This window comes from Pantherophis guttatus, chromosome 16 (assembly GCF_059756535.1).
Source record: "Pantherophis guttatus breed Tessera chromosome 16, ASM5975653v1, whole genome shotgun sequence".
Lineage (NCBI taxonomy): Eukaryota > Metazoa > Chordata > Lepidosauria > Squamata > Colubridae > Pantherophis > Pantherophis guttatus.
Genome location: NC_142078.1, coordinates 19,389,955 through 19,411,668, shown reverse-complemented (window position 1 = coordinate 19,411,668; position 21,714 = coordinate 19,389,955). Strand labels below are relative to the sequence as shown.

The window sequence follows — 21,714 nt, the reverse complement described above, 5'->3', positions numbered from 1 at the left end:
TCTCTCACCCCCCCCACCTCGCGTGCCTAGGGGTGCAACGAAAAAAGCCTTCCCCCAGTCCGGGAAACAGAGGCGGACGGCGAGGAGTTCCGCCGCAGTTCATCCCCAAGCAACCCATCTCACCTTGTGGGGAGTTTTTTTTTGGGGGGGGGGAGAGGAGGAGGCTGATGGGGGTTGTAGTCCAACCCCTGCAGTTGCCTTGGAATGAGCTCATAATCCTCACCACCCCCACAAGGATTATGGGGCAGGAGGTGCTGTTAGAGAATCCTGGTGCCACCTACAAGGGAAGGAAGGCCGCCTCAGGATTGTGTTAGCAATTCCCCCCTCCCCCCTTTTTTTTTTCCTCAGGAGAAAAGAGGGTGGGTTTTTTTTTCTCAAGGGGAGGAGAAGGTCAGCCTAGGTGTGTGGCCAGAAGCCCCCATCCGCCCTGACAAGGCTGCATTTCGCACCCATGACCCCGTCTGAGCAGTCTTCGAGGGCAGCCCTGCCTAAAAGCGCCTTGCAGTAGTCCAGGTACCTTTTGCTTGATCCCACTTTACAAGCGTTTCTTCAAGCGTTTCCTCCTTCAGATGTATGGAGGGGTGTATTTTGGGCAGCAGCACAGACAGACAGACAGACACTGAATGGATAGATTGATAGATACAGAATAGATAGACATGGATAGAATAGATGGATGGATAGATTGATTACAGAAGACATGGATTGGATGGATGGATGGATGGATGGATGGATGGATGGATGGATGGATGGATAGATACCGTAGATAGATAGATGATAGATGGATGGATGGATAGATAGATAGATGGATAGATAGATAGATAGATACCGTAGATAGATAGATGATAGATGGATGGATGGATAGATAGATAGGTAGATAGATAGATACCGTAGATAGATAGATGATAGATGGATGGATAGATAGATACCATAGATAGATAGATACTGTAGATAGATAGATAGATAGATAGATAGATAGATAGATAGATAAATAGATACCGTAGATAGACAGACAGACAGACGACATGGATGGATGGATGGTTAGATGTAGAAGATAGATAGATATAGATTGCTTTCTTACACACTTTTACATATATACAAGATATATACATCCAGACATATGTATTTTAGCCATCTGATATTTTATTCATTTATTCATCAAATTTTTACATTATCCATCTCACCTAAGAGACTCAGGGCGTGTTTCAAACAACAGAAAATAATATAAAAATATGACTAAAAACACAGCTGCTGTAAATGTCTTAGCCAACCACAAGCTATTTTGCATATTTGCCTCTATGGGGCCTTTAACGCATAATAGATAGTATTATATTAATGATCAGTATTAGCAGACACAATTCCATATGCGTAATACAATGATTGTATTACACATATGAAGTATAATGTATAATTAATATATAAATTATTAGGCATCTTATGCAATAATAAGTAAATTGGAAATTGCTTTCCCTGTTCCTCAAAGAAGATGCTAATCAAAGATCACGGGGGTCCTCATTCCCCTTAACAGTGATCTCAAAATAGAGTTCCCCATCCATCTGGGGTGGCTAGACTCCTTATCCCATTATCCCCACTCAAAAAATCCTGCCTCTTTTTGTTTTATTATTTCAAAGGAAGCACTTACTTCTCTTCCAATAAAAGTTGCTTGTAATATTTTAGGAGGATTCACAAAATCAAATTGGCCATCACGCTTAGCTGTAACAATGGCTTGTTGACATGTAACTCAATGTACAGTTTAAACCCAAAAATGATGGCTTGAGAATCATAGTTAGGATCTCCTGACCACAGGAAATCACAACCATGAGCCAGTTTGCATTTTGGCTAATGGTTGCTGGGGGAGTCCAGCGGAGAGGATGGGAGTTGTAGTCTATGTTCTGGAATGGAACCCTGGAGTCCTGGCCACCAGAAAAGAGATGATGCTGGCTGTTGGAGCACAGGCAATGAAGTCCAGGCTCTGCCAAGATAGCTGGAACTTTGCCAGATGTGGAGCATAGGCTTCGGAGTCCTGGCCACGAGGGGAAAAATTCTGTGCTGACTTGGAGCAAATAAGCAACAGAGTCCAAGTTCCCCCCAAGACAGTGGGCGATTTGCCAGCTGTGGAGCATGGGCCACAGAGCCAAGACTCAGACAGCTGTGACTGCTGGTTGTGGAGCACAGGCCTTGGAGTGTAGGCTGGTCATCGGTGGCTCATGGGCTCTGGAGTCCCGCCCGCCGGGGAGGAGGGAGAGGAGGGAGGCAGGGCAAGCCGGGCCGGCGGCCAGTCCAGCTCCTCCTCCTCCTCCTCTTCCTCCGCCTCCGCCATTTAGTCCTCCCGGCGGTGCGCTGGAGCGCCCGGGAGAAGCGGCGGGAGGGTCCGGGCCGGTCCTCGCATCATGTCGCGCCTGCACCGGAGCAGGTAAGGAGCCCCCGGAGGGGATGCCAAAGGGGGACCCCGGCCCACCTCTCCCCGCGGGAGCCTTGCAAAAAAAAAACAAACCCCTGGGGGGCTTGCATCGCCCCCCTCCGTTCCCATTTGGGGCTGGGGGGGCAGGAGGGAAGGAGAGGGGGGCTTTGGACCCTGGAGGGGGGAAAAGCACGCCTTTGGGGGCGCAGATGCCGTCGACCCCGGGCAACTCGCCTCCTTCCCTGGGCGGCTTCCCTGCCTCTCTAACGGATCGCCTTTTTCCTTGGCCCGAGGGCGATGATGGAGCAACCGGGCGCGACTCTGAAAAGACAATCCCCTGTGTGTGTTTGTGTTTGTGTGTTTGTGTGTACGTGGAGGCTGTTGACAAGCGGCTCTCGGCTTCCTTTTGTTCTTTCTCCCATTCCTTTGGTGGCTTTTCCTTTTCTCTGTTTCATTGCCCAACTAAAAGCAACAATGAATCAAAAAAAAAGGAAGCTTTTTCACCTCCCCGAAGGCCGTTGATTTACATTCCCCATTTTCCCCTCCGAAATTAAACCTTTGCTACTCCTCAAATTACTACAGTTGTAGAAGGAACTGTGAATGGTGTGGTGGGCACAGACCAGCTCTGTGCTGATGGTTTAAAAAAAACACACAGAGAGACAATAGTTTGCGGATTGTTTTTTAAAAATACAGAAAGAGACAAAAACAAAACTCGGATTATTTCCTTTCCAAATTTCCCTGTTTCTGGCAGGGGAAGTTAACTGATGGTGGATTTCCCCCTCTTGAAGGGATGTAATCTGGAATAAAAGAGGCTTTTAGATGGATTTTTACATTAGGACATTAGCAAAACGTTTCCAATTTACGGAACAAAATCCATAGCCACCTAAAGAAAAGTGTATGGATTTTTACTGTAGAAAAACTGAGTTTTTAGCCCAAGAATGCTCTTGCATTTTTTTGGGTTGCTCCTTTAAAAAATAAATATGTATTTGGCCAAAGTTTTAAGAGGGCCAAAGAGCCAGAAGATGATAATTTCTGTTTTGAGGCAGGGGGAAGTTGCTATTTTTGTTCAACTACTCTTCATGTGGTCGTTTAAAGATTTTAAACATCTAGGATACCGTTTTTTCAGCCAGGTGCTACTCAGATGTGTTCTTCCAAGATATCTGGGGGCGGAAAGGAATCCAGCTGGGAAATACAGGCAGTCCTTGACTTACAACAGTTCATTTAATGACCAAAGTTACAATGGCACTGAAAAAAGTGACTTTACGACCATTTTTCACAATTACGACTTTTGCAGTATCCCCATTTTGATCACCTGATCAAAATACAGATGCTTGCAACTGGTTCGTATTTATGACCATGGCTGTGTCTCGAGATCCTGAGGTCTTCTGACAAGTAAAGTCAATGTGGGAAGTCAGACTCTCTTAACAACCGTGTGACTCCCTTAACGACTGCAAAGATTCACTAAGCAACTGGCAAGAAAGGTAAAAAGGGGGCATAACTCATTTAACAAATGACTTACTTCGCAACATGAATTTTGGGCTCAATTGTGGTCGTAAGTTGAGGACTACCTGTATAGATCCAGGGAGACCTTGGGACTCTTACAGCTGTCGCTGATAACAATTCAGGCGGTTTTTTTGCATTTAAACTTGGTTTAAGCTCAGATAAAAGCCCTTATCAGAATACTGCAGTTTTTTTCAGTTAGCTTCCATGTGACCTTGGGGTGGGGAGGGGAATACAAATAATGTTGCGCACTCATATTTTGGGCTTCTGGGTTTTACTCCATCCTGAATGGGGCCCGAAAGAAACTTCATATGCATTTAGCTAAAACCACAACAAAGTGCTGTGTTTTGCCAGCCTGCAGGTTCCAGGTTGCTTTTTAGGCAAGGCAGAATCTTTTGTGGTTTCAGTGTGTGTGTGTGGGTGTGTGTGTGTGTGCTAACAGCTTCGTCTGGGTTGTGTTTCCTGCAGAATTGCAGAATTTGAAGAGATCCTGAATGAGCCCAACATCGTGCTCCAAAAGCTGCGGGAATTTTGTTTCAATGGTAAGGAGATAAGGCAGCGGCTTAGCCTTGCAAAATTTGCACAGAAAGCTGGTTAAGAAAAGTCAGTTTCCACCGAGAGAAGTTTCATAAAATTCATACGGCTGGAAGGGACCTTGGAGGTCTTCTAGTCCAACCCCCTGCTTAAGGCAGGAACCCTATACTATTCCAGACAAATGACTGTTCACTCTCTTCTTAAAATCCTCCAGTGATGGAGCAACTTCTGGAGGCAAGCCGTTCCATTGAATAATTGTTCTTTCTGTCAATAAATTTCTCCTTCGTTCTAGGTTGCTTCTCTCCTTGATTAGTTTCCATTCGCTGCTTCTTGTCCTGCCCTCAAGTGCTTTGGAAAATAGGTTGACACCCCTTTTCTTTGTGGCAGCCCCTCAAATATTGGAAGGGTGTTATCATGTCTCCCCTAATCTTTCTTTTTGTTAGACATACCCTGTTCCTGCAACCGTTCATCAACACCTCCAGACTCCTTATCATCTTTGTTGCTCTTCTCTGAATTTTGTAGACTCTCAACATCTGTTTTGTATCCTGGAGACCAAAACTGGAAGCGGTGTTCCAAGTGGTATTACCAAGGCAGTACAAAGTAGTACTATCCCTTTTTCTTGCAAGCCATGGTATTTTCATTGTCTCTCCCAGTTCTTAAATCAAAGACCTGGATAGAAGAGAAGACATCAACCTTCTGTCTTTTATTCTTTTTCTTTCATTCTTTCCTGAGTGTCCACTTTTTGCAGCTCATTCATTACTGTTGAAATACGATTGTTTGAACTCTTCTAATACTGAATTTTTGAATCAAATATTTACCTAATGCAATTTGTTGCCATTCGTATTAATTTCCCTCCCCCCCCCACGAAAAAAATCCAGTTCCTGTATACAAACAAATGTTCTCCTTCTTTTTGCCATGAAATTCCCAAGTAGGGTTTGACAGTCCTCTGCCAACTGGTGTTTAAAGGCCAAAGGTCACTGAATTACCACCTCTATAAATATTTAACAGAAAATGTTCTTGCAAGCTTAAAAATGCCCTATGCATCCAGTCCATTTTTCTTCTTTTTTCAGATGTAGAAAGGCATTGGTGTAGTGTGGCTGTCACCTCTTTAGATTGGATTATGAGGATCTAGTTAAAAAACTCTATCCAATGATGAATCTCTTTAAAAGCCATCAGACCTCTAAATCTATGCTTCTCACTGCACCATTGCGTGCGTAAAGATGAAGCAGGGAATGCCAGAAGGAGTGGAAATTGGTTTGAGAATAGATGGAATAGATGGGAGCAGGGCCAGTCAGAATTTTTATTACAGGTTCTCCGAACAACTCAAAATTTCCACTACTGGTTCACCAGAACTGGTCAGAACCTGCTGAAACCCACCTCTGCTCCTCTCCTTCGCCCCTTTCTAGACCAGAAAGGCCCCCCCTCTCCCCCAGTCATAAGCTTTCCTGTCAAGGAACCTGCTCCAGCCCCTGCAGCAACTTAGTTGTCGTCTGAACCTCCTCCAGCTTCACTCGGTTCTCTTTAAGGTGCAGCTACCAATAAAATGTTCATCTCGCCTCTTAATCCTCCCGAGGCGGCCATGTTAAAAGGACTCGCATTTAATCACCTGATTCTTCCGTTTCACAGGGATTCCCTTCGAAGGCGGCTTGCGCTGTCTCTGCTGGAAGGTAAGGCCCTCCCGACCAAGCAGCCTCGCTCCACCTGCTCATTTTATTCCAACTTTGCATTACTGTGTTTTAAATCTGTTTTATCGTACAGGCGGTTCTTGATTTACAACCATTTCTTCAGTAACCATTTGAGAAATTTCTCTTGTTAAGCAAAATGGTTGTTAAATGAGTTTTTCGCCCCTTATACAACCTTCCTTGCCACGGTTGTCAAGTGAATCGTTACAGTTGTTAAGTCAGTCGCATGGTCGTTAAATGAATCTGGCTTCCCCCTTGACTTCGCTTGGCCAAAGGTCACAAAAGGGATCGTGTGATCCCGGGATACTGCAATTGTCATAAATATGAATCCTTTGCCAAGCGGCTGAATTTTTGATCAAGTGACCGTGGGGATGCTGTGATGGTTGTAAGTCCCTTTTTTTCAGTGCCGTTGTACCTTTGGTCACTAAAGGAATGCTTGCAATTCGAGGACTCCCCGTATTAAATAAAGAAGGGTTTATGGCCCTGGATAGGGGAAAGGCTGCTTACCAAATTGATGAGTTCAGAATTCCTTTTTCCCCCATGCAAATTCTTTTCCCTGTTTGCCTTTCTGCAGATCCTCTTAAACTACCTTCCTGTGGAAAGGGGTGGTTGGAATTCCCAGCTGAGAAAGCAAAGGTACGTTGAACCGTTGGCCTTCTTCCCTTCTTGGCATGGAAAATCAGAACATCCCTGTGGGAGAAAGACAGGCAGAAGCAGGGAGGTGGAGTCAAGAGAGCAATCAGCCTGGAGTCCTTCCGTGGCCACAAACAGTCTAAATCAAATCTCTCTCGAATTCCATTAATTGCAGTTTGCTGCAGCTGCCAAAAAAGCCAATACAGTTCAGGGCTGCATCAACAGAGGGATAGAATCAAGATCACATAAAGAGTTAATACCACTTTATAATGCCTTGGTAAGGCCACCCTTGGAATCCTGCATCCAGTTTTGGTCGCCACGATGTAAAAAAGAGGTTGAGACTCTAGAGTGCAGAGAAGAGCAGCAAACAGGATTAGGGGTCTGGGGGCTAAAACATATGAACAACAACTGCAGGAATGGGAATGTTTAATCTAGTACCAATTCTGCTGACCGTTCATTGTGTAGATTCCTGTGTAGATTCCTATGAGCAATAAATCAGTTTAACTGGAATTTAAGGTGTTGTCTTGATTCTTCATGCCTGACAGTTCCTTCTTATTGCTGAGAATTCAACTGTGAAGCAGCAAGCAAGCATTTTAGCTGCCTAACGGATTTTTATTTTTTAAAAAATTAGATTTCTATTGCTTTTTCACCTTTCTGCCAGAGGTTTGAGTCGACTCGTAATTTAAAATTAATTTTATAATATTACATTAATTTTAAAATTAATTAAAATGAACTGATTTTAATTACTTAAAAGCTTGCGTGTCCGTCTGGATTGTTTTAGTGAGTTTTAACAAAACCAAAACAGAAGAAAATTTGTTATGTGGTCGCTTAGAGTTGAGGCTGATTTGACCAACCCCCCTAATCAATTAATCCATTAAAAGCATTTTCTTCCTGTAGATTTTTTTTTTTAAATCCCCCTATAGATTAACTCAACTTCAGGGCTGATGACTCAACAGAAGCAGCGCTAACACTTCCTATCCAATTTTTAAAACTCTTAAGTCAGCGTTTCTCAACCTTGGTGACTGTAAGATGGGTGGATTTCAATTCCCCAAATGCTGGCTGGGGAATTCTGGGAATTGAAGTCCACTCATTTTACAGTCACCAAGGTTGAGAAATACAATTTTAAGCTGACCAAGTTGGGAAAACGATGCATACATGTCATAGAGACACTGTTGATGCAAATTTATTTCCACATTGCTGGTCGGGGTGTTTTGGGTAGAAAGTCAAATGGGTCCAACTAGCTATTTTGGGGTCTGTGAAAGCGGTGCTTTTTGGCGGTTAAAGAAATTACATCAAAAATTTAAAACAGGGGTTGTGTTCTTAAGTGTTCTGCCTGGCCAGATTTGCAGATGTTGCTTCTGAGTAGCCATCGATGGCCTTTTCCAACAGAAATCAATTAAAAGCAGTGACAACGTAGTACTTTAAAAGCAGAGATCAAATCGCAAATTGGTTGTGCTTCTTAATAATGCATGGAGCTTCATAACTACGAGTGTATTTTTGTATTTTCCCTGGAAAATCACTTTAAGGACTTTGTTGTATTTGCCAAAAAAGAAAGAAAAAATTGCTCAAGGAATCTTGAGGGAAGAGATACGTCCAAAATATATAAGACGAAATAATTTCAGATTTGATGTCCAAGGCTGTAGTTTCGATATTGCGCTAAAGCTCAGGATGTGGCTTCATACAACTTCTGAAATGTGGGTGTGATAAACGCATCTGTATTGTGGCCCAGGGTTCTGGCTCAGAGAAATGAGCTGCTTCACACAATTTGCTAAAACAGAGTGATCAGGCTCAGGCGAAACTTCCCATGTTCACCTTCTGTAGCATGTTGTGTGAATCTAACCAATTCATTCCCTTTCTTTCTTTCTTTCTTTTTCTTTTTCTTTCTTCCTTCCTTCCTTCTTTCATTCCTTTTCATTCCCATCTCCTTCTTTCCTTCGTTCCTTCGTTCCTTCTTTCCTTCCTTTTCCTTCCCATCTCCTTCCTTCCTTTCTTCCTTCCCATCTCCTTCCTTCCTTCCTTTTCTTTCCCATCTTCTTTCCTTCCTTCCTTCCTTTTCATTCCCATCTCCTTCCTTCCTTCCTTCCTTCCTTCCTTCCTTCCTTCCTTCCCTCCCTCCCTCCCACCCTCCCTCCCTCCCTCCCTCCTTCCTTTTAATTCCCATCTTTCCTTCCTTCTCTCCCTCCCTCCTTCTTTTGTTGAGTGTGTTTGAAACAATGGAGACTGTGTGTCTTGTCTTAAACCATATTCAGCTCTGTTTGCTTTTGAAAAATGTAGCAGTGCTGATAGAAATGGAGTGCAATTGTTTGATAATGTGATTTTTTTTTTGAACCGTCTCCTTCTGCATCCTCTCCTTGAAGGGAACTTTATGCCCAGTTCTTGAAGGAAATGATTATCCAGCCTGGAATAGCTAAAGCTGAATTCGGAGTCTTCAGAGAGGATGTCACCTTGGAGGATCATGTAAGGACACCCCTGATTAGCCCTTTTCTTCTAATTACGGACATTTCAATTGGGGGTTTAGGATGTCAGTCAGTCAGTCTGCCTGCCTGCCTGTGTTTATTTGATTTAGATCCTGCTTCATTTAATAGGAGGTCAAACTCCCATATATAATACTGCTTCTGGAATTCCCCCCCCCCCATAACAACCTGTAGGTTGATTGAGATTCTGAGTTCTAGTCCCATTTTAGGCATTAAAGCTGGTTGGGTGACTTTGGGCCAATCAGCAGGAGACAGTTACTTCTAGTCCCGCCTTAAGCATGACAGTCAGCTGGGCCAATCCCTGTCTCTCAGCCCAATCCACCTCACAGGGTTGTTGTTCTGGGGAAAATAGGAGAAGGAAGGCATGCTGGAGATGTTCGCCCCCTTGAGTTACTGGTAAAAATAATAAAGTTAGGATATAAATAATAATAAATAAAATAAAACCCGCGTTTCTGCTCTCAGCTTGGTTTTGACTGCCTCTTCTCTCCAAATCTTTTTCTTCAAAGCCTCTGAATCCCAACCCCAACAGCCAGTGGAACACTTATTTCAAGGACAACGAAGTCCTGTTGCAAATCGACAAGGATGTCCGGTAGGTCAGGATGGTGGAGTCGGCCTTCAAAAATCAGGAGATTCAGGCAGTTCAAATGCGTATAAAGATTCATTGCCAGCTTAAGCTCTCTACAAGAATCTGGCCAACTGGCCATGAAGGGAAATGAGCGGGAGATAAGAAGGGCATTCGAAGTGGGCTAGACTTCAATCTCTTGCGGGTGTGCGGGGACTCGTGATTTATGATGTGTTTGGCCCCTCCATCGGGCTCAGCCTGGTCATCTCCTACATCCAGGGACCCATAAATTTGTTAATCCCAAACTAGGATGTCCTTGAACCATGACGAGTAGGTCCAATATAGAAGAAAATGTTGGGGATGGCTTGAGAAACCCAGTTTCTTTTCCCCCCGTAGGCGACTGTATCCCGATATGGCTTTCTTCCAGCGCCCGACAGAGTATCCTTGTCTGTTGATCCTTGACCCCCAGAATGAATTTGAGACCCTTCGCAAGAGGGTGGAACAGACCACCCTCAAATCACAGACGGTGGCACGGAACCGGAGTGGAGTAACTAATGTAAGGGAATAATTTTGGGTACAAAGTTGAGGGGCGGGGTAAAACTCGGCTCCCTGCCAGCTTTTGGGGATGAACAAGCAGATTTTGGTTTTGGGGAACACGTCACAGGTGGTCTCGTAAGACGACTGCTTGGAGCCAGTCGTAATACTCATAGACAGGTGGTCCTTGACTTACAACCGTTCGTTTCGTATTCAAAGTTACAACGGTACAAAAAGTGACTTTTGATCCGGTGTCCGTGGGGCTGCGGTGATGATTGTAAGACTGGCTGTAAATCACTTTTTTCAGCGCCGTTGTAACTTTGAACGGTTGTAAGACGAGGACTCCCTGTACCCATAAAAGATCCCAGTCCCCATTTTCTCTGTGTGGTTTTTTTTTGCAGGTGAGCTCCCCTCTTAAGGCACCGGTGCTGAGCGAATACGAAGTTCTCCCTGATGGCTCAGAAGCCCACTGGGAAGTTGTGGAACGGATCCTGTTCATTTACGCAAAACTGAACCCTGGAATTGCCTATGTCCAAGGAATGAACGAAATTGTGGGGCCCCTCTATTACACCTTTGCGACAAACCCCAACAGCGCATGGAAAGGTAAGGGGGGGGGCGAGAAGTTCCTGCCACCCTGGGGTCTGATTGATAGAGAATACGGATAACATGCTAATATATATATATACTGTATATATCAGTGGTGAAATCCAAATTTTTTTACTACCAGTTCTGTGGGCGTGGCTTGGTCGGGGGGCGTGGCTTGGTGAGCCTGGCAGGGGAAGGATACTGCAAAATCTCCATTCCCTCCCCACTCCTGGGTGAAGGATATTGCAAAATCTTCCTTCGCCCAGGAGTGGCATTGAAGCCTATTATTAATTCTTGAGTTGGGTCAGGTAGATTTTCTTTCCTGAATCTGGATGTTGGATAATCCAGATTACTGACCGTCCCCTTTTCCATGCACAGAGCACGCCGAGGCAGACACCTTCTTCTGCTTCACCAACCTCATGTCCGAGATCAGGGACAACTTCATCAAGAGCCTGGATGACTCCCAGTGTGGGATCACCTACAAGATGGAGAAGGTCTACATCATCCTGAAGGAGAAAGACAGGGAGCTCTACATGAAGCTGGTGAGAAGTTTCCACCTTGAGCAAAAGTGGCCCTTTGGAGAACTTGAAGGGGGAAGGTCCATGGTGGGCCACCAAATCAGGAATGTCCACCACTTAGACCGACTTTGTTGGAGCTCAGGGTTCATAAATCGATTCAAGCAGTCACTCAGCCGTCTTTTGTGCCTAGACAAGTCTAGAATTCACTCTCTCCTGGTGATTGGCCCAAAGACACCCAGCCAGTTTTCATGGCTCAGGCGAGACTAGAACTCACAGTCTCCTGCTTTCTAGCCTGAAGCCTTAACCACTAGACCAAGCTGCCTGTCACTTTAAGTGTGATACTTAAGAAACAGCAATATTAACAATTCAGCTGTTCCCAGACCAGGAAATTCTGCAGCCCAACTGAATTCTCCCGTCTTCAGTGAGTTTTGCTCCCCGGGGATTTCTTGGAGGGCTCAATTTCTGTGGGGTCTTTTATGCATTCCGAAGCGAGGAGGAGCCCCTTCCCTTCTGTTTTAGGAGGTCCTTTCGTGACGCCTCCATCTGCTTCGTTATGTCTCACCCTTCTTTTTTTCATCTTCAAGAAGAAGAGGAAGGAAGTGCTACCGATTGAAACCCACGGGCTTCCTTTAGGGCGATAAAGTGGTTGAATAAAGGAAGAGGCCTGGCTCTAGTCAACGGATCCTGGCTCAGGATGAGCTGCTTTGCCATTGGCGAGAAAACTTTATTTCCAGTCGGTGCCCAGTTCGGTCTAGTGGTTAAGGCACCAGGCTAGAAAGCGGGAGATCGTGAATTCTAGCCCCGCCTTAGCCATGACTTAGAGCCAATTACCAGGAGTCGGTGAATTCTCGTCCTGCCTTACCCATGAAAGCCAACTGGAGAATTGTGGGCCAATCATCAGGAGACGGTGAATTCCAGACGATTACAATTCCATTGTAATCTTTACAATGTATATAATAATAATTTTACTATTATTAAAAGGAAGTCCTTGATGCTTTCCTTCTCCTTCCCGCTTCTTCTAGCACAGGCTGCGCCAATGTTTCCTTTTCTCTTTTTTCCAGCAAGAGCAGAATATCAAGCCCCAGTTCTTTGCCTTCCGCTGGCTAACCCTGCTGCTCTCCCAGGAGTTCCTGCTGCCTGACGTCATTCGCATCTGGGACTCCCTCTTCGCCGATGACAGTCGCTTCGACTTCCTCCTGCTCGTCTGCTGCGCCATGTTGACGTGAGTTCAGTGCTGCACATCCTAAAGAAGCCAACCTGGAAACACAAGAACCATGGAAGGGTGTCTCTCTTTCCATGGGACAAAATTCCCCAGCCAGCTAGTGGTTAAGGCACCAGGCTAGAAACTGGGAGATGGTGAGTTCTAGTCCCGCCTTAGCCATGAAAGTCAGCTGGGTGACAGTTCTCTGGTGATTGGGCCAATCACCAGAGGGCTGTGAGTTCTAGTCCCATCTTAGCATGAAAGCTGGCTGGTTGATGGGCCAATTACTAGGAGACAGTGAGTTCTAGTCCTGCTTTAGCTGAGTGGCTTTAGGCCAGTCCCTCTCTCTCTCAACTCAACCCACCTCACAGGTTTGTTATTGTGGGGAAAATAGGAGAAGAAAAGAGCATTAAGTATATTTTATATTGTTTATATTTATAAACAGTGATGAAGGAAGGATATAAGTAAAATAAATCGATTAAAAATAAAAGGGTTTTTTTTTTCATTTCTGCCTCTTGCATTGTCCATCCTCGATCCCTTTCCTGTTGGATCCCAGTGGATCTGAGCTAAGTCCATTTTTTCTCTCTCTCGTTATCCTACAGGCTCATTCGGGATCAACTACTGGAAGGGGATTTTACTGTAAATATGCGGCTTTTGCAGGTAAAGGAAAGAGGGGAAGGCAAAATATTTTTCTTCCTGGCTTCCTGAAAACAGCCTTTCCCGGCTCTAGAGGCCTCTTCCCAAACTTCCGGTAGGCCTGTTTTTCACCCTCCCCGAGCCTCTGCACTTACCAGCATCCAAAACGGGCCACGCGGGGACTCCTGGGAGGGGAGGGACGGGCTGGGCTGGGCCAGCCAGGAGTGGGATTTGGGGGTTCTCCGAACTGCACAGAATCTTAGCTAGAGGTTCACCCCTTGGGCTGCCTGCAATTTGTAAGCATTTCTCCCACATTTCGATGCCGGCATTGTTCCTTTCCCACTCAGGACTACCCTATCTCGGATGTCCACCTGATTCTGAAGACAGCAAAGGATCTTCAGGAGTCTAAGTAGCTCGCCCATCCAAAGGTTCAGCAGAGGTGATGGCCGCTTGTCTCCTCTGTGAAAGACCTTTGAAGGAAGTCTTAGTTTGGCCAGCGTCCAGTTCTTCTCTTCCACCGGAAATGACTCCTCCTTCCCACATCTTTTTGGGCAAGGGACTCTTAAGGAGATGAACCTCAAGGCGCCTCCAGAAGTGACCCAAGAAGCAGGACCCACCTGGAATTGGACTTGATGGGAAAGAACCAACCTTTTTGGGAACTTCTGCAGGAAGCCACCAAAACCAAGCTTCTGCGTCATAGTTTTGGGATAAGTTCTTCCCAGTCGCTCTCAATCTTTAGCCTTCTTTGTTAGATTCCTTCCTTCTTCATTTGGAGGCCAGCTGTTCTGGGAAGCTTAAAAGAAAAGAAAAAATTTGGAACGATTGCTGGAAAGGTCTCCTTATCTCCTGCCTTAGAGTGGACCTATTTCTTCCATTGCTGAACGCAGAACAACATTCTCGCTGCTGAGCTAAGACTTTCAGCTCTTGTGTTTCTCTACCGCCTCTGATCTCTCAGTGCTCTGCAATGAATTATAAATTATTCCCCCCAAATTGGTAAAAGCCTATCCTTGCCCAATAAAGAGTTTCCTGCGAGCCAGAATAACTAATAATTTAGAGACAGAAGTCTTGTTCTGCTAGTTTTCTGCTTGCAGGGAGAATCCCCACCCCCACCCCCCACCATGGGAACATTGATGCAAAGTGATTATTCTAGCAATGAAAAAGGAATTTTGATTTATTTTCAGAACTCTACCGTGTTAACAACGTGCTATTCTGGATTAGTTTGAGTTGCCAAAAGATAATTAGGCTTTTGTGACATTTGAGGAGGTAATTTTCGTTTCCTCTAGTTAAAATCAGTGTAATTTGTGCGGTGTGTTAATTTTTTGGGGGATGGGGAATGCTATTACCTTGAATATTAGGTGGAAATTAGAGGTTCGATGTGGCTGAGCAAAGCAAGACTTTTTCTTTTCCTGGGTTTTGATGCCAATCGGAGAATTTTCATTTTAAAATCATTTTCAAACAGCCCTGAAGACATCACCTTTTATGCTGTGCTTAAAGAGGGTTTAAAATAAGAATCCTGCTTTTTCCAAGAACAATGTGGAAAAGATTATTTCTGTCATCCTTCCTGCTTCCACTCCCGATTTTGCAACAGGAAATATCTCCAGGGTCCATTTTATGGCTTTTTTGATAATGCATGATGGAACCAGAAACCAGGAGACGGTATCAAAACATTTCTAAATTTATACGTCAATAAACTGTAACCCTAATGGAACCCCACTGCAGGAAAGGCATTTTTGCTTGGTTACAAAAGGAAGAAAATGAGCAAGGACCATGGAGTTTCAAAAATTATGTTCCCTATGTTTCCTAATTATTACATATTATCTTGATGGAGGGAAATTGTTGTGTAGTAAGGAGTATGTTGGGCACTTTTGAAGGCTGCCTGAAAATTAGCCTTACAGCTTTTATACAGCATAACCACTGCCAAATCCTGTAGCTTAGTTTCCTGCCTCCTTCCGCAGAGCAAACTTAAAAAGACACAAAAATGCACAACTTGCACAAACAGTGAAACAGCCACTTAGCGTTTGACATTCCCAGTAGAAAGGAGAAAAAGAAAAAAAATATTGCTCTTCTCCCAAAATGCATATTAGGTTTCTTGCAAGACAGAAATGATGGACGTCTTCAACCATTTTTTTTCCCCATCTTTTTCCTGGATAATTGTCTTTTTCTTTTTTTAAAATTTTGATTGGCAGCCAGTTATCGGATAGGATGTGCGATACGTAGCAGCTGGTTTTTTGCGTGGCCTAAAAATTGTTCTCTGTTGGTTAAATTGAATGTAAAAAAAAATATGTTCAGATTATGATATTTAAAATGTCGTGTTGCAATGAAGGGATGAAAAATGTTTGTGTGTGTGAGTGTATAAAAAATTCCAGTTTCTTGCATATTGAGGTAGCATATACACCGTAGGTCAAGATTTTTACACGCCCATGCACACCATCCCATAGAACTGCTTAGAATCATTGAGCCTATTGTCACTTCCAAGTTCAGTGTGTAAAAAATGCTTTTGTGAATCTCTCTGGCAGTGCTCTATTGCGCAAAGAGATAAATATGTTTGTTTTTCTTGGCAGATATAATAGATTGGATCGACTCAATTTTGCTGCCATTTTATTTCGCCGTCCTGCCAAATTTTGCTTTCGTTCTTTACATATTCCACTACTTTCCTAAATAGCTTTTTTATTTCTACTGGCTACATTGGCTTCCCGCTTTGAGCATCGGATGTAAAATTATGTAAAAAAGGAATTGATGGGGAAAAGACAGAATAAGGTAAAAAAAAAAATTGCCCATTAAGTACGTAGAAATAGATAAGAAGAATCTTGACTCGAGTGAGTTCAGAAGTGTATAATTTGTACAGTAAATTCTCTACAGCTGTTTGTCGATCTGTATTTTTTTTTAATTCTGTATTTTGGGAACAGCAGAAATAAGTGCTGCTTTATTATTATTTTTTTAATTGAGTAGAGAGCAGTTGCCAATATGAAACAGGGTATTTTGTGTTTTGCTTTTCAATTCTTTTGGCAATACCATCTGTGAGCAAGCAAGCAAGCCAGAAGATCCGAGGTATTTGCTGTGATTTTTCTGCCAGAGTGGTCAAAACAATCACGATGGCAGCCATGAAGGCGCGATGGGAGCTCAGCCTTTCATCTTTTTTTGGCCTCTCTCTGCTGATCACCTTCTATCAGTGGTAAAAATCCTGATCAGCTTTTGACTGGGGAAAGGCTCGACACTCCCCTCCCCAAATTCTGCACAGATGCGTGTGAAAGTTTTGTACTAGCAAATTTGTTCTAGCTAGCACATCAATTCCCAGAGTGTTCTGTAGCTTTTCAGCATCGCTCAATTTCTTTTTGTTTTTTTGCTTCTTAAATAAAGATTCTGCTTTGTAAAACCTGACTGGCCTTTACGGTCTTTTGAGGAATGAAGGAATTCAAGACTTTTATCCTCATATTATTTATATCTTTACTGGCCAAATGATCTTTCTTTGCTTTGCTTCCCACTTTCAATATCAGATGCCAAATTACATAAAAAGAATTGACGGGGAAAACGATAGAATAAGTTAAAAATTGCCCTTGAAATACATAGCGGGAGGAAAGAAAGATCTTGACCCAAAAATGAATTCATACGTGTATAATTTGTACAGGAGATTATCTACAACTTCCTTCCTTGATTTGTATTTTTTCTTTTAGTTTTTCTTTCGTGGAAACAAAGTCAGGATCATTAATGACAGAGGATCATTAATGACTTTCGAAAGATCGTTTTTGGTGGTTTTTGCATAAATTAAAATAAATTTAAAGGGAATAGTTATTTTACAGAATTATTTCGGGGGCAAAAGGTTATTTGCAGAAATTGGAATTAAAAGAGATGATGCATAGAGGGGACAATTATTTTGAAATATTATTTTGAGGAGGCTTTGAAATTGGAATTAAAGTAGACAAAGGAACTGGACTATTTTTATTTACTATTTTTATTTATTCTGCAGCTCTGCTGGCTGGGGAATTCTGGGACTCGAAGTCTCCGCATATTAAAAGCTGCCAAGGTTGAGAAACACTGAAATGGATTAACAAAAGAGGCGGTTGCAATCAAAGGTGATTTAGCCTTAAACCCCATTTCCCAAATCCCTGGAGGAGGTTTAAATATCTTCAAGGACAGGCAGAGGGCGCGAAAGTGCAAAGAATACGGACGTTTCTTAAAACGGAAATGCCCGATGGGTGGCAACTCTTAAGATCCCATTTTCAGGGCTTTAATTGGGAGGATAAAGCGGCCACTTTCTACTAGCTTTCTTCCCATCACAACAGCCTCATGAGGTAGGCTGGAATAGAGTAGAGTAGAGTAGAGTAGAGTAGAGTAGAGTAGAATAGAATAGAATAGACTAGAATAGAATAGAATAGAATAGAATAGAATAGAATAGAATAGAATAGAATAGAATAGAAATATGGAATGGAATGGAATGGAATAGAATAGAAAATAGAATAGAATAGAATAGAATAGAATAGAATAGAATAGAATTCTTTATTGGCCAAGTGTGATTGGACACACAAGGAATTTGTCTTTGGTGCTTAAGCTCTCAGTGTAGATAAAAAGACAAGATACATTCCTCAAGAATCATCAGGTACAACACTTAATGATAGTCATAGGGAAGTGGTCAATATTTATTTTATTTTATTTATTTTATTAAATTTAATAAATTTAGATTTAATATAAATCTAAATCAACAAGGGATGGGGGGGGGATTTTCAGCTGGATCTTCCAAATTTTGCCAGGTTGGTGATGTATAAAGGGGCGATTTTGCGACTTTCACCCCCTCCCTGCGGCGCTCCCAGCCCAAAAGGTGCCAATGGGCGAAGGTCCCGTCCTGTCCGCCCAACCAGCCCTTGGCCCCCCCCACCCGCTGGGCGCCGTTGCCCCTTTAAGAGAAGCTTCCTTGTATCACTTTCTCCTCCCTTTGCTTCCTCCCAACGTTCCATCCCTTTGATCCCGGCGCGTTCCATTCTCGGCGAACGGGGATGCGGCGCTGGTGGTGCAACCTGGCGCCCGCGGCGGCCTCGCTGGCCCTCGGGCTGGGCTTGGGCGCCGCTTGGGCCGGTGGGCAGAGCCGGGAAGGGGCGTCCGCGGAGGGGCTGCTGGCGCGGCTGCCCGTCGTGCCGGTGGCGGCGGCCTCCTCCTTGGAGGTGAGCCGGGGCGGCAGCGGCGAGCTGGCCAAGTACGGCTTGCCGGGGCTGTCTCAGCTGCGGAGCCGCGACTCCTACGTGCTGTGCTACGACCCGCGAGCCCGGAGCGCCCTCTGGGTGGTGGAGCGGCTGGACGCGGCGGCCCTTCGCGGCTCCTCCGAGCGGGCCGCCTGCGACTTCCGCGAGGACGACTCCATCCACCCCTATCACCGCGCCAGCAACGCGGATTACCGGGGCAGCGGCTTCGACCGAGGCCACCTGGCCGCCGCCGCCAACCACAAGTGGAGCCAGAAAGCCATGGGGGACACCTTCTACCTGAGCAACATCGCCCCGCAGGTAAGCGGTGGGTGGGTGGGGGGGAACGGATGGATGCCCTCCCGTACCCCAGGCTGAGTTACGGAGGAGTCCCCTCACTTGAGTAGAGTAGAGTAGAGTAGAGTTGACTTATTGACTTGACATGAGTTGACTTGACTTGACTTCTTTATTGGCCAAGTGTGATTGGACACACAAGCATATGTCTTTGGTGCATAATATGCTCTCAGTGTACATAAAGAAAAAATAAAACATGTTCGTCATTCATAAGGTTCAACACTTAGTGATAGTCGTAATGATCAAATCATTGCTTATTACTTATTAATCAAATTATAACACAGTTGTGAATCGGGCTTCCCCATTCATTGACTTTGCTTGTCAGAAAGTCACTAAAGGTGAACAGATGAACCCCCCCTCCCCCCGGACGTGGCAACCGTCATAACTATGAGTCAGTTGCCATGACATGACCCCAGGGATGCTGCAATGGTCATGTGTGAAAAATGGTCATAAGTCACTTTTTCCAGTGCTGTTGTAACTTTGGTCACTAAACAAATGGTGGTAAGTCAAGGACTTCCTGTACTTCTGAATGTTGGACATTTTACCTCTCTCGCCTTCTATCTAACCTGGTGGCTTTGACTTCCTAGAATCCTCATTTAAATCAAAACGCCTGGAATAACTTGGAAAAATATTCTCGGAGTTTAACGAAGACTCACCAGAACGTTTATGTCTGCACCGGCCCGCTTTTCCTACCCAGGTACCTGTTCCTCAGTTTCCCCTTTCTACCCCGTAGCCATCCCACCTGTCGCAGGATCCAAGGGAAAAGGGACTGTTAAAAAAAGTTATTTTGAATTTTTATCACGAGGTTGGCCAAAAGATCCAAGCAGATCTTAAAGCAATGTGTCTGGTTGCCATGGCATAGAAAAATTTTGGGTGCAGAGTAAAATTCTATACTCTGTGGCAAGCTCAGCCTGCTGGGTTCTTTTATTGGCCGAATGTCATTGCAGAAAATTAATTTAATGCCATTAAAGCGTGGTTGTGTCATGCAAACATTTGTATTTGGGCTATATTATTTTTTTAAAAATTTACTATATGTGTAAAACAATTAAAAGTTGTCAACTATAAGAGGCAAGAGGCAGTGCTCATAACCAAGATCATTAATCTTTTTTTAAAACTGAAAATTTGGAAGATCTTGAATCTTAAAAAAGAAATTGAAAATACAAATTCTTGTAGAAAATTTGTATAAACACCTGGAGTTAAACTGAGCACTTCTCTGGAGGAAGCCAAACTAATATCCCATTTGGTCTTTGATATGCAAATCCATGCGGCGAGGACTAGAAACTTACGTGGCTTTTTTGGGGAGGGAGGGGCTGAATAGAGATGGTTTTTTTTAAGGGCCGTTTCTCTCCGCAGGATGGAGCCAGATGGGAAGATGTACGTGAAGTATCAAGTCATCGGCCGAAACCACGTGGCCGTCCCCACCCACTTCTTCAAGGTACTGATCTTAGAAAAACCCCGGGGGGAAGTGGAGCTGCAGTCCTACGTCATGCCCAACGCACCCATAGATGAGAACGTCCCCCTGGAACGCTTCCTGGTCCCCATCGAGAGCATCGAGAGGTCCTCGGGCCTCCTCTTCGTCCCCAACATCATGAAAAAGACCACCAGGTTGAAAGCAATCACGGCTGGGAGCTCGGCCTGATGACCACTGCAGAGACGGACTCCCCTCCCCCACCCCCGTGAGTGGCGTCTGAATAGAGGTAGTCCTCGCCTTGCGACCACAATTGAGCCCGAAAAATCTCTGTTGCTAAGCAAGACAGTTGTCGAGGGCGTTTGGCCCCCACTTTACGACGTTTCCTGCCCTCGTTTTCCAGTGAATCGTTGCAATTGTTAAGTCCCATGATGGAGAACCTATGAAACGTGTGCCAGAGGTGGCACGCAGAGCCCTCTCTCTTCTGGTTTCTGGCATGCCGGCCAGCTGGGCTTCACGGGTGCCAGAGTGCCAGAAAATGGCCTGAAAAACTGATGAAAAAGTGGCTGAAAAACGGCTGAAAAAAAGGCCGAAAAATGGCTGTAAAAGAGGCCAAAAAACGGCTGAAAAAGAGGCCAAAAAGCGGCTGAAAAACAGGCCGAAAAATGGCTCAAAAACAGGCCGTTTTTGGCCTGAAAACAGTCAAAAAACGGCCACAAAACAGGCATGTGCACACCAGTCAGCTGGTATTCAGGTTTCCAGTGCTCGCGCAACTGCAGACACATGCACGCATATTCCAGTTTGGGAACTTGGTGCCGAAAAGGTTTGCCATCACTGATTTAAATCAGTCACAGGGTTGTTAATCTGGCCTCCCCGGGGATTTTGCTTGTCAAGAGGTCGCAAGAGGGGAATCACCTAACTCTGCGACCGTCATTATTATTATTATTTATTAGATTTTTATCCCGCCCTTCTCCTTTTGGACTCAGGGCGGTGAACAGCCAAATAAAAACATTTGTACACAAAAGTTAAAATAATTTTAAAAATAATTAAATGAAATTTGGCCCATAATTTAAAACATTTCAATTAAAAATCAGTATCAAACTTTAAAACCAACATAGAATGACATATGACATATTTATGACATAGAATCAGTCATAAATGTGAATCAGCTGCCAAGCCTCTGGAATTTTGATCACGCAACCATGGGGATGCCGCAACGGTCGTTAAGTGTGAAAAACGGTCATTGAGGGAAGAGCGTCTAGTTTCTTTTAGAAACGCTAAGAAAATTTATTTTTTAGGATTTCTCCAGTTCCAGGGAAATTTTCGGGGGAGAGGGGGAGATCAGCAAGGTAGACGGGTGCTTGCCTCATCTCAGGGAAAACAATGCTGTCCTTTGCCCAAAACTCAGGTTGAGGGTTGTATTTTGAAGCAGGGAGAAATAAATGGATACCTCCGGATCTGTTTTGCACAATAAAACAAGACGAATTGCTCGGAGATGGTCCTGGAATTTTGTTTCCCAAAACCAGC

At 44.3% G+C, this 21,714-nt stretch overlaps 2 protein-coding genes across 5 annotated transcripts; both read left to right on the top strand.

Moving 5' to 3' along the window:
• The first annotated feature begins 56 nt into the window (after window positions 1-56).
• Window positions 57-17,622, top strand: TBC1D13 (TBC1 domain family member 13). 4 transcript variants are annotated; one of them, XM_087879634.1, is made up of 12 exons: window positions 57-513; window positions 4,367-4,440; window positions 6,059-6,099; window positions 6,689-6,750; window positions 9,105-9,204; window positions 9,728-9,810; window positions 10,180-10,339; window positions 10,719-10,920; window positions 11,281-11,444; window positions 12,482-12,642; window positions 13,224-13,281; window positions 13,605-16,630. In XM_087879634.1, exons 5-12 carry the CDS (start codon window positions 9,133-9,135, stop codon window positions 13,668-13,670), a joined length of 966 nt encoding a protein of 321 aa, XP_087735760.1. In that variant the 5' UTR covers window positions 57-513; window positions 4,367-4,440; window positions 6,059-6,099; window positions 6,689-6,750; window positions 9,105-9,132; the 3' UTR covers window positions 13,671-16,630. The 4 variants fall into 4 exon arrangements, with proteins under 4 accessions (XP_087735760.1, XP_087735759.1, XP_034292049.1 ...); XM_087879633.1 differs by lacking the exon at window positions 13,605-16,630 and adding an exon at window positions 17,222-17,622 and having other exon boundaries at window positions 69-513; XM_034436158.2 differs by lacking the exon at window positions 57-513 and adding an exon at window positions 2,117-2,410.
• A 439-nt stretch (window positions 17,623-18,061) lies between these two features.
• ENDOG (endonuclease G) lies at window positions 18,062-21,681 on the top strand. Its single transcript, XM_034436153.3, has 3 exons — window positions 18,062-18,746; window positions 19,367-19,476; window positions 20,133-21,681. The coding sequence occupies exons 1-3, from the start codon at window positions 18,246-18,248 to the stop codon at window positions 20,416-20,418; spliced, it is 897 nt and encodes a 298-aa protein (XP_034292044.1). The 5' UTR covers window positions 18,062-18,245; the 3' UTR covers window positions 20,419-21,681.
• The last annotated feature ends 33 nt before the right edge of the window (window positions 21,682-21,714 follow it).